At 43.2% G+C, this 12,982-nt stretch overlaps 1 protein-coding gene across 1 annotated transcript in view; it reads left to right on the top strand.

Moving 5' to 3' along the window:
* The first annotated feature begins 11,741 nt into the window (after positions 1-11,741).
* The window catches only part of LOC102753367 (chromosome unknown open reading frame, human C17orf64), a 5,251-nt gene continuing 4,010 nt past the window's right edge, over positions 11,742-12,982 (top strand). Inside the window, exons 1-3 of the mRNA XM_006756215.2 lie at positions 11,742-11,840; positions 12,127-12,302; positions 12,738-12,837. Coding sequence (XP_006756278.1) covers positions 11,742-11,840; positions 12,127-12,302; positions 12,738-12,837 — 375 coding nt within the window. The remainder of the gene's footprint in view (positions 11,841-12,126; positions 12,303-12,737; positions 12,838-12,982) is intronic.

The raw sequence follows: 12,982 nt of genomic DNA, 5'->3' as shown, positions 1-12,982 counted from the left end.
TGTGAACCTTAAAATTGCTCTAAAAAATGAAGTTTGATAATCCAAAAATCCTGATACAGAGATGGGCCTGCCTACATAAAAGTATTTAATGGTGATATAATTAAAAATGATCAGGATATACAGTGGAAATGAGGATGGGGTAAATCATTAGTCTTGCAAGGAGGTAGGAGGTGAAACTAGTATGTGATTGCGATTCTAGGTTTAGATTTGAAAGCTATAAAATAGCATTTGATCAAAAGATATTTGGCAGTTACGTCAATTACTGACCCGGTGGGGGTGGGGTGAAAGCAAATCTGGGTTTCTTTAAAAGAGGAAGGAAATTCATAAAAAAAAGAGGAAGTTGAGAAATCCCTATGCCCATTTAAAATCTTCTCACGGCCCCAACATTTGGTACAAATGCAGCAAATAGTTCATTTTAACATTTGTTAAGCATTATCTAGGTGTAAGGGACTGTGCTAGGGAATACAACAATGAAATATTTTTAAAAGTCTCTGGAAAGTACTATAATCAAGATAAATATAGTATGTTATGGAAACCATGGGTAGTGAGAGATATTACACCAAACTAATAAGGAGGCAAAGGAGGGAAGCCTGGGGGATGGGAACTTTGAAAGATGAGTAAGAAATCAGCCATTCATTCACTCCTTCAACAAATTCAATGTGCCTACTATCCTAGGCACTGAACATACAGAATTGAACAAAGGAATATTCCTGTTCTTATGAAATTTACATTTTAGTAGAAAAATAAAGAGTAAACTAAATAAAATAGTGGCAAGTCAGTAACAAGTTCTAAGGAGAAGGGAGACAGGAAGTGCTGAGATGAAGGTTGCAATTTAAAATACGATGATCAGCCGAAACCTGTTTGGCTCAGTGGATAGAGCGTCGGCCTGCGGACTGAAGGGTCCCAGGTTCGATTCCGGTCAAGAGCATGTACCTTGGTTGTGGGCACATCCCCAGTGGGGAGTGTGTAGGAGGCAGCTGGTCGATGTTTCTCTCTCATCGATGTTTCTAGCTCTCTATCTCTCTCCTTTCCTCTCTGTAAAAACTCAATAAAATATATTTTAAAAAAAATACGATGATCAGCCCAGCCGGTGTGGTTCAGTGGTTGATCATCTACCTATGAACCAAGAGATCAAGGTTTGACTCTGGTCAGGGCACATGACCAGGTTCGATTCCGGGCTCAATCCCCTATAAGAGGCATGCAAGAGGGAGCTGATCAATGATCCTCATCATTGATGTTTCTCTCTCTCCCTTTCCCTCTAAAATATAAAAAAAAAAAATGTTTAAAATAAGATGATCAGAAATCAGCAAAAAGGTGATATTTAAGACAAAACCTGAAGATGCTAGAGCAAACCTTGTGGCTACCCAAGGGAAACTTGCCCTAGGCTCTGAAACAACAAGGTCAAGTCCCTTGTGTGCAAGCTCTTTTCAATAAACTCTATCTACTTGATCTTGTACTGAGTTCAGTGCTCATTTCTATGACATGGAGACTCAAGAACCTGGCAGTCAAGGTCTGGTAACAGTGTGACTGCAGCAATGAAGGAGGTGGATAGAGGCAAATCTTCCCTAATGACTTTGGCTCTTTGCAGATGGTATGCTATTAGAGGTGGGTTCTGTGTTTATTTTTAATTTATTGGTTTTAGCCATCTGGTGTAAATGAATCAAAATTATACCTTTTATTTTTGTCAGATTGGCAAATACAGTATATATACTATATACTAGTATAGTAGTATATATACGTGTGTATATATACATATATATGTATACATATATATGTATACACACACACACACACACACATACATATTGGTGTGCCACAGGATTTTAGTAACTAGTTTACATGTGCCATGAGATGAAAAAGGTTGAAAATCACTGTCCTAGAACATCATCCACTCCCAAGGTGATTGGGGCTTCCAACGTTAAAAGTTCAGAGGTCGGGAACTATCAAGAAGACTGAGAAGATAAAGCCAGTAAGGCAGGAAAGCAAAGAAGGGGAGAGGGCATTCCAAGGAAAAAGAGAAGTGAATAAGGCACAGAGATATAAAGTGGAACTCAAGAGATAAGAAACTTTGCCTCATCAGAAATGCCTTTTGTACCAACAAAATAAAGCTAGCTACTAAAACAACTGGGGAAAAAATCCATTAACTAACAAGATAATAGTTCTCATTTTTAACACTTGGTAAAAATTATAAACATTTGACAAAGGCTTTCAGGTAGATTTTAAGAACTTAGTAGGTTTTACCAGATTTTTATTTTGCTGTGACCTCTTTGAGCTATCAGTGAGCAATACTTGACAGAAGGTTCTGTCTGAGGACAGTATGTATCCTTAAAATTTGATCTAAAGGAATAAATTAAGCCAAAGTAAGACAATTAATGGTTGAAAGTAGATCTCTCCCTATGCATGAAATTTAACCTGAATGTCACTCAGATTTTTAAGGCCCATACTTTTGTGTAAATTAGTAAGTAATAATGACATCCAAAGTATTTCAAGCAACAATATAAGGGAGTAGCCAATAGACAGAAAGGTTGTTACCAGAAAATCCATAAGGAGAGAGTTCAAATTCCCCTGACTCAGAGAAACCCTTAATTCGTAGCTTAGACTATGTACTAGATTCATACGCAACCTTTACCAAAAAAAAGGGGGGGGGTGCTAAATTAACCCAAATCTTCTATCTTCTGCGGCTATGGAACAAAAACAAAGGTGAGAAGAGTTAAATTCTAATTAATAGGTCACTATGTGCAATTACTAACTGCACCCAACCTTGCATTCCACAAACACTAATACATGGGTTTTCTCCATCCTCAACATTCCATCCCTCGTTGGTCTGAACTTTATTATTCTTCTGAAGTGCTACAACAGGAATTAGAATTACATTGTAGAACATATATTTTTGTTTACACAAGTCATTGTACCTGAGCTACTATATGTGATTCTGGTTATTATTACTGCATGAGAAATGACCCCAATAAACTAGTAGCGTAAAGCAATTATAACATTTATTTTGCACATGAATCTGCCATTGGGGCAAAGTTCAGTGGGGATAACTAACCTCTATTCCGTTTAGTGTGAGCTGTAACAGCTCCAAAGCTAGGAATCCTCTGCAGGCTCGCTCTCTCAAGTCTGGTGATTGATGCTGGTGGTTGGCTGAGACCTCAGCTGGAACTGTCAGCTGCAACAACTGCACATGTAATGCACTTCCTTTTTCCTCACAACGTGTGGCCAGGTTTCAAAGGTGAGGAGAGAAAGAGAAAAAGAGAAAGAAAAGAGATAGAGATAGAGAGTTCAGCCAAGATGTATCGCTTTTTATGACCCAGCCTTAGATGTAACACAATGTCAGATCCTCTGCGTCCTAGTCATTGAAGCAGTCACAAAGTTCTTCCCAAGTACAAGGGGAGGGGAAATAATCCCTAGAAATATTGCTGTGCAGCAGTGTGCCCTCTGAGATATTGCAGGCTCCGTTCCAGATCACCACAATAAAATGAGGACCACAATAAAGCAAGTTGTAATCGTTTTGCTGGTAGAGGGTTTTGTATTCAATTGTTAAAAAAAAAAAATGCAACATCTGTGAAGCTCAATAAAACGAAACACAATAAAATGAGGTACGCTAGTACATTCACCCCTTTCTCCAAAATTCCCATTATGACATCAGGTTCAAGCTTGGAATCTAGGATCTCACCAACTAGATCAGGTCTAGGTGATTGAGGTTTCTTGGATGTGTTTTCTTCAATACAGACTCTCTTGAGCACCTGTTCTTAATAAATACACACTGGAGTTATTTAGGAGCAAGTGACGTAGATGTATAAAACTTACTTTTAAATGGTTCAGGAAAAGCCCTAGCCAGTTTGGCTCAGGGGACAGAGCATTGGCCCACACACTGAAGGGTCTCGGGTTTGATTCTGGTCAAGGGCATGTACTTCAGTTGTAGGCTCCATTCCTGGCCCAGGAGGCAACAAGTGATATTTCTCTCTCTGTGTCTCTCCCCCTCCCTTCCACTCCACTCTCTCTAAAAATCAATGGAAAAACATCCTTGGGTGAGGATTAACAAATAAAATGAATGGTTCAGGAGAAAAAGTATTTTTACATATACACACCATTCTGGAAACTCTTTCACCCCTTCTTGAGCTTAAGCAGAACTCTGTGATTACTTCAATTAATGGAATGTAACAGAAATGGCACTGTTATATTTGAGGCTAGGGGAGAGAGGGGGGGGAGGGAGAGAGAGAGAGAGAGAAATAGAAGGAGGGAGAGAGAAGAGAGGGAGAGAATGCAAATAATAAAGCAAATTGAGCAAAATGTTAACGATAGGTGAATCTGAGCGAAGGGTATGCTAGTATTCTTTGTACTCTTCAGATTTTTGCAACTTTTTGTAAGCTTGAAATTATTTCCAAATAAAACGTTTTTCAAAATGTGATACATACAGAATAAGTCCTGAACATCATTAGTATTTTGATATTTTAATTCCAGGGGCAAGTCCTAACTTGACCTTTCTATTAACTTTTGGGGGTTAATGCAAACCCTTTAGTTCTTCCTTTGCCCGACGTCTACAAGTAGACACCATCACCTCCCACACTTCAGCCCACATTTCTCCACATCCCATTTCCCTCAAGAGCAGGCCTGGGCAAGTCCCCTCTTCGAGAGGGGAGATTTGGCCGTGCTGAGCCTGAGCTTTTCAATGGTCTTGTGTTACCGACCATACTAAAGGCATCTGTAAGTGTGGCTTGGCTTCTAGAGAAATTGTAGGAAAAGGATGCACACCTGCCTCCTTCTAACAAAAGAGACTGGCATTAGCTCCCTTGAAGCACCATCATTGTGCTCCCAGAACACAAACTCTAAAAATAGTGGCTGCCAAGAAACAACCTTCTCATGTTTCCAATTTGAAAAGGACACTCAAATAGAAGACAGGTCTTTTTAGCCACGGTGTCACAGTCCCCAAACAAAGAATAATCACTAGCAAAGTCCCAATTTAGGAACTGTTAGTACCTCTAAAAAGTACATGCAAGCCATTTAATAAATTTATTCATGGCCATCACGTAAACAGTTTTACTCATTCAAAGCTGATTATTCTGAAACCCTTGTCACCTAAAAAGTAAGTATTAGCCGTACCAAAGATATATAAAGTTCATTTATGAGATATTTAATCAAGGAAAATCCTCTTCAATAATTTAATAATAATTGCTAGCACTTATTGAGCTCTTATATGTGTCAGACACCGGTTTAAGGCCTTGTACATATATTATTTTTTTCTTTTACATATATTATTAAATTATTTAATCTTTACAACAGCCCTCTGTTAATAATAACTCCATTTTACAGATGAAGAAAAATTGAGGTCCAACAAATTTAAATAACTTGCCCAAAAGTCATATAACTATAACTAGTTACTAATGGAACCAGGATTTGAACCCAGGCAATCTAGATCCAGAAGCATTACCTAACCTACACTTACACAATGGATTAGAAAATAAAGTATGAACTGAAGTGTGTTGCTACTTTGTGAGTTATTTTTCCTCTGTGAGAACATTGGTGAACTTTGCCCACCCACACATATGGCAAACAGTCATTTCTTTGATGAATTAGCCTTGTTTCTCAAGATGAATGTGATTAGACAATTTCTTTGCCATAAGATTCATTGATCAAGGAGTTAGTAAATTCTTAGGCTAGAACAAATCAGTCTGGCCATTCTTTTGGATCCTAAAAAAACACACACACACTTATAAATTATTTATGTTCACTTAGCAATTCACTTATTCAATAAACATTTGTCAAATAATCATTTTGTGTAGGAAATTGGAGTATGAGATGACACCTGGACAAGCTTGTTAGCTGCCCACAAAAGCTTCCAAAGTTGACACTAATCTTAATTCAGTCATCTCGGTTGAGGAACTTTTAAGCTTCCAAACTCCATTTGTCAGATTGGTTAGTATTTCAAACACTGGCTTATGCTAATCAAATGACCATGAAATGGAGGAACGTTGTTTCTAACCATTATGGAGTAAAAGGCACCGGATTCACCCTCCTGCCATAAACAACTAGGAACCTAGATAAAACATACAAAGCAACTGTTTTCAGACACTGGCAATAGACAGGGCAGAACTGACATCACTGAGAGAAGAAAAACAAATGAGGTGAGTTATACACTTGCCCTGGCTCTCCGCCTAGAGGCACATTCTGTGTCATAGATTCAGATCATGGGAGAACACAGCAGTCTCACTGAGTTAAGGAGGCAGAGATTGGAGTTCGTGCACTCTGAGGCAGCTGGAAGTTGCTACACAGACTAGCCAAATGAAAGAAAGTATATAAAAACGAGCTCCAAAAACCTGCATAGAGTAGTATTTTAATATCTAGCAGTATTTCAATAGTAAAGTATTTTTTAAAATTAATTTTAACTTTAATATTTAATAGAGTAGTGTTTTTAAGTATGGGTACCACGGTTTATTTACCCTTTCCTATTGATGACAGGGTTAGAATTCTGAACACGGTGTTTCAAGGGACTATCACATAGAGATAAAGAGAACTCTTACAATAGTCAATGTAAGGAGATGGAGGAGAGCAACAAAAGAGGGAAGACAAGCGATCTCTACCAGAAGATTCAAGAAAAAAAGGGAAATTCAGACCTAAACTAAGAATGCGGAATGATCAACAAGGTAGCACATTATCTGATTCAAAGAAAATAAAGGGAAGGTGGAAACAGTACACCAAAAATTTACACAAAAAAGACAAAAGGATGGCAGATATCTTTGAAGAAGATTCCTCTAAAGAAGGACCTGTAATTCTAGAAAGCTAAGTGTGACCCCTTTGGGCATGGGTTCTCCACCTGTGGGTCACGACCCCCGGGGCATGGGTTCTGCCCTGAAAGTATTGGGAAGAAATAAATTACCAGGAGTAGATGGGATAGCAATAGAATTATTTCAAGCCACGGAGACTGAATCTGACAAAATCCTAACAAGAATACATCAACAAATATGGAAAACAAAACAGTGGCTTGCAGACTAGACATGTTCAATATACATCCCAATCTTCAAGAAAGGAGATGCCAAGGAGTGTAGTAACTATTTGCTCTAATTTCCATGCAAGTAAAGTGATGCTCAAGGGTGATGCAACAAAGGCTTCTACCTTGTACGGAACAAGAAATGCCGGAAGTTCAAGTTGGATTCAGAAAAGAGGCCCTTGAGATCAAATTGCAAACATGCTCAGCCCAATAAGTCAGAGAAAGACAAATATCATATGACTGCACTGATATGTGGAATTTAAAGAACAAAATAAACAAATGAACAGAATTGAAACAGACTCACAGGCACACAGAGTGGACTGGTGCCTGCTAGAGGGGAGGGGTTGGTGGGACTGGGTGAAAAGGGTGAAGGGATTAAGAATTACAAATTGGTAGTTACAGAATAGTCACAGTGATGTAAAGTGTACAGCATATAAAAAATAGTCAATAATATTGTAGTAACCATGTATGGTGCCAGATGGGTACTGGAAATATTGGGGGGAACACTTTGTAAGGTATATGATTGTCTAATCACTATGTTGTACATCTGAAACCAGTACAAAATAATATTGAAAGTAAAGTGTAATTGAAAAATAAAAATAATGCAAAAAAATTTGCAAACATTGGTTGGATACTGAAATGCTCCAAAGAATTTCAGAAGAAGTTTAGTCTATGTTTTATAAACTACAGTAAAGCCTTTGTGTGGATGATGACAAGCTATAGGTTATTTGTTTAATCTGTACACAGAATATATATATATATATATATAAAACTGGGCTAGACTCAAGGAAGGAGTACAAATTGTTGCAAGAAATATCAATGACTTAAGGTATGCAAATGACACAATCTTACTGCCAGAAAGTAGCCATAATTTGAAATTACTCCTGATGAAAGTGATAGAAAAAAGTGCCAAACCAGGACTGCATTTGAATATCAAGATGATAAAAATCATGACTACAGAAGAAAAACACGACTTTAACAAAGACAAAGGAAGCACTGGAATTGTTAAAGATTTTGTTTACCTTGGTGCAGTCATTAATTCAAACGGAGACTGCAGTCAAGAAATCGAGAGAAGGCTAAGATTCAGAAGGGTAGCAATGGAAGAATTAGGGAAGACCGCCAAGAGCAAAGATATGTCACTGGAGAACAAGGTTAAGATCATCCACCCATTGTATTCCCTGTTATTCTGTGTATGGGTGTGGAAGTTGGACAGTGAAGATAGGAAAGAAGGGATGCATTTGAAATATGGCTCTGGGGGAGAGCTCTACAGATACCACGAATGCCTGAAAGATGAACAAGTGGCTCCTAGAGCAAATTAAGCCTGAAATATGGCTGAAGGCAAAAATGACAAAACTGACGCTGTCCGACTTTGGGCACATCATGAGACGGCAGGGTTCTTTGGAAGAGACAATAAAGCTGGGATAATTGAAGGGGGTGGGAAACGAGGAGGACCAAATATGAGATAGACTGACCCAAAAGAGGAGCCGCAGGCAAGAACTGAGCAGGGCTTTTGAGGACAGAACACTGCAGACATCCCTCTCATTCACAGGGTCGCCAAGAGTCAGAGCCCACTCAAGGGCGTGCAACACACACATTGATGGCACTTCCGTTGTTTCTAATCTGTCACCATTGTAACAGCCCTCCTACATCTTCTCTCCTTAGAACTAATTTGTGGAAATGGATCAAAGGGAATGAACATTTAACAGTTTGCATTGCTACGCAAATTGTTTGCCAATTATCAATCAAGTGTATAAGGGAGAGCCCCTTCCCCTCACCGTTGTCAATATAATGATCCTTCTTCATAGCTGCAAGATAATTCTGAGTGAATGCTCAGAGAACAGGCCTTCCAGGTTGGAGGCAAAGCCACTTTGTCCTGTATGTCAAGAGCCACAAAGGCCCTATCATGTGTGGGTACCTGGTCAGATGGAGAAGGGAAGGTGTGGGAAAGCCCTGACTTCTGCTCCATGGGCCGGTGGCGATCCCACCCGGTGCCCGCTAAGCAAGGGGAGGGAAGGGACCTAACTGGGTGGGGAGCACGGGACCCTGGACCCCTTGGACAGGATGGCAGGGGCCAGGAGACGGAGGTCAGCGTTTCCGAGACGAAGATGCGTGTTAAGTAAGAAAGCGAAGGCTGCAACGGTCTCAGTAACCCGCCGTGCGCCCTGATGAAGGACGCGCGGGGGCGCCGTTGCCACGTCCTCGAGGGAGGCCCCGAGGACCCACGGACCAGGCGGCCCACGGAAACGCTCACCCAGACCCCGAGGGCGGCGCGGTGGGGAAACCCGAGCGGCCCGAGTCAGATTGACAGCGCCGCCGCCCCACCTAGTGGCTGCGGACTTGAGGCAAGTTACGTCTGGGCTCCTCTTCTGCGAAACGGGGTCACTCCTGGCACCTTATCCCAGGGACGAGTGTTGTGGAGGTTAACGGAGATAGTGTACGGAGGCTAGCATTTTTGTACACACCCCTAAAAACACCACCACCACCCCCCAACCAGCACCAGCGCTTATTAACTTCCCGGAGGCTCCCCCTTGGAAGAGAAGCGCTGGCTCAATAGAGAGCTACTGTATTCCATTCTCTCAGGGCACCTTCTAGCCCTTTGTTCCGAATCCGGAAAGGAATGTTACAAACCCTGGTCCTCACTCTCGGGAAGCCCACGGTGTACCTGAGGGGGCATGCATGGGACACACGCAGGAAAATTACTCCAACATCAACAGCATCTGACAGCCTCTTGGGAAAAGGGGTGCCGGCCTCCCCTGGCCAGCTGCGCACCCAGCACACCTGGTCTTCCCAGCACAGCGTGCTCACTTCCCTGGTCCAAGTCCCTGCTAAAGGAGAAGGCTGGTGGCCACCCCTAGGAATGAGGGGTGGGCGGGGGAGGGGCACAGGGCTCTGTGTTGGCAGTTGCCATGGTTTTGCCCCGGGTTCTGGAGCCAGCCTGCCCACTCCCTGAGACACTGAGGTCACAGGAGCAGTAGGTCAGAGCCTGGGGGCACAGAAGGAGTGCCACTCTGGAGCCCACTGGCACACCTGCTGAGATGGAGTCCTCAGATGGGCAAGGGGATGGAGAGGACAAACCGCTAGAGAAGGTGAAGTGGGGCTGGGAGGAAGGAAGGAAAGGAGGGCCCTGGAAGGGCTGTTTTTGGAAAACGGAGACTACGAAATTCAAGTAGAAGGAGGAGAGGGAAAATTGGTGAGGTACATGAGTTAGCAAGAAACCAAAAGAACAAGAGAAGGTTAATTCATTCAAATTGTTTATCAAGGACATACACTACTGGCAAGATGATGGGCAGATTCTTGGTAAGGTGATTGTTGGATATGAAGACACAAGGGATCTCGTGGTGTGTGTGTGTGTGTGTGGTTGTGTGGGGTGTAGTTTATAATGTTGATCAGCCAGAGTCTCCTGTCTCTGGGGCCTGGAAGAACCTGGGTCCTGTACCCTTTCCATCTACTAACCTCCCTTTCTCTGATCTCTCCCTTCAGAATGGTCTGGGCCTGGATCTTCCTTGTTCCCCTGAACACAGGCAGGAATTAATACTCACTTTTCTGAGAGGTTTTTAAAAGGTCAGGCACAAATTCCAACCCTGTCCATCTAATTCTGTGCTCTGCCTTCAAGTCACTTTATTTTCATTAATTAGATTTCTTTGGCCCACTTTTTCTGTCAGAAAATTCCTTCTCACCATTACCATCACCATCACACTTTTTTTCTGAGTGCCCATTAGCATGGCATGATTCTAAGGGTTACGGACAGAAAGAGGTGGGCCTGAGACTTAGGTATTCAACCAATGTTCACTGAAGGAGTGAGTAAATGAATCCCTGCTCATTCTGCCAAGGAGTACTTAACTCCCCTGGTGCCTTAGTGCTCTTATCTGTAACCAGGCGGGGATGATGATATCTAAGCTCACGGAACTTGTGAGTGAATAAAATGAGTTAATGTTTACCTAGTGCTTTGAAAAGTTAGCTACTGTACTATGCTATAGTTATTATTTTTGAAAATGAGTTGGGCATTCTAGGTTTTCTTTTTCTTTAAAATTTTATTTTAGGTTAACTCTTATTTTCTTATTCACTTTTATTTATTTTAAAAATATTTTTTATTGATTTCAGAGAGGAAAGGAGAAGGAGAGAGAGATAGAAACATCAATGTTGAGAGAAAATCATCAATTGGCTGCCTCCTGCACTCGCCACCCCCTACTGGGGACCAACCCTGCAACCCCAGTCATGTGCCCTTGACAGGAATCATACCCGGGACCTTTCAGTCCACAGGCCAACGCTCTATCCCTGAGCCAAACCTGCCAGGGCTCTTTTTCTTTTAAATATATATATAATATATATTAAATATATATATAATGTTTTTATTGATTTCAGAGAGGAAGAGAAAGGGAGAGAGAGAGACAGGAACATCAAGGATGGGAGAGAAGCATTGATCGGCTGTCTCCTGCACACCCCACACTGGGGATCAAGCCCACAACCTGGGCATGTGCCCTGACCAGGAATCAAACCGTGATCTCCTGGTTCATAGGTTGATGCACAACCATTGAGCTACACCGGCTGGGCCATTCTAGGTTTTCTACGCAGGGGTTCTCAGAGATGGGTTTCTTTGCCCAGGACTCACTTGTGTCAGGGCTGGGTCAAGGAAAAGGTCATAGGGAAAATGGAGAAAGGCTTTGGCTAGCATTTGGCTCAATGGTTGCCCAGCACTGCCCCTCAGGAGCAAAAGCCCCCCAGCAGACCACTGCTCCCTGTCTGCCCCCAGGTGATGGCTGGACCCTGCTTGGAGAAGAGCTCCAGCACTATCCCCGCTGGACACTCACTTGTGTGCCATGCCAAGGGCCTGGACCAGTGTACCTTCAGAATTGTGAGTAAGGGGCCATCCCAGGGCCTGGTCCCTGGTCCCCACACATCAGGAAACCTGGGCTAGAAATTGGCAGGCCTCAGACCCACAGCTCATTGCCTGATTTGTCACACTCTTGGGAAAGAAGTGGGGTAGGACATTAACTGGAGCCTCCTTACTTAGCATGTGTAAAGCCTTCCTGCGTCCTGAGGGCTGCAGCTGGACTAACCTCTTGTTACTGGGGTGGCCCATCTGCCTCTTCTTTTCTTCTTTTCCAAATGGCCCCTCACTTCCCTTGTTGCCTCCTCAGTGTAAAGAATGTCTAAGGCCATTAAAGAAGTGCCTGCGAAAGTTGTCCCTGCCCCAGGACCTTCCCCAGAAGAAGAAGCTAAAGTATATGAAGCAGAGCCTCGTGGTCCTAGGCGACCACATCAACACCTTTCTGAAGCACTACTGCCGAGCCTGGGAAATGAAGCACTGGAAGAAGTAGGGAGCCTCCTGGCCCTTCCCCGGCACCCCCGCCTGGGTCACCCCCTCCAGACTCCAAGTCACGCCTCAGTCAAGACCCCCTAGTCCCTCAGCTGGATGTGAAAGAGTCAGGATCCTGGAGTGAGCAGGGGGAAGGTGGGTGGGAAGAGCAGAGTTCTCTGGTCACTCAGGGCGGCATTGATTCACCGCAGCTGCACACACAGAGGACACAAAACTCTCCTGCCCCCGAGGGCAGTGATCTGATTGCACAGGTTCTGTGTGGTGTGGGTGCTCATCACCGGCACAGGGTAGTCAAGGTCTAGAAAACCCCCATATCTCCATTCCCCCAACCAAAGCCCCAGGAGACAGCCCGTGGCCCATTTCTCCCTGGGTGGGTCCTGGAGGGACAGGGGCTGTGCTCTGCCTCCCTCAGCCTCCGGTCTCTCCCTGTAGGATGCTCTGGAGATTCGTCTCCCTCTTCTCAGAGCTGGAGGCAAAGCAGCTTCTCAGGCTCTACAAGTACACCAAGAACAACCAGAACACCAAGTTCCTGGTGAGAGGCTCCGGAAAGCTCCTCCTGGGCCCGCTGGGGGCTGGTTGGTGTGCACGCAGGGTTCCAAGAGCAGGGTTCAAGCAACTGGCACAGAGGGAAGCCCTGCTCTAACCAACCATGCCCGACTCCCCTCCCCAACACCACC

Source organism: Myotis davidii, unplaced genomic scaffold (assembly GCF_000327345.1).
Source record: "Myotis davidii unplaced genomic scaffold, ASM32734v1 scaffold993, whole genome shotgun sequence".
NCBI classification, from domain to species: Eukaryota; Metazoa; Chordata; class Mammalia; order Chiroptera; family Vespertilionidae; genus Myotis; species Myotis davidii.
Note: the sequence above shows the minus strand (reverse complement) of the source record. Positions and strands in the feature narration are given on the sequence as shown.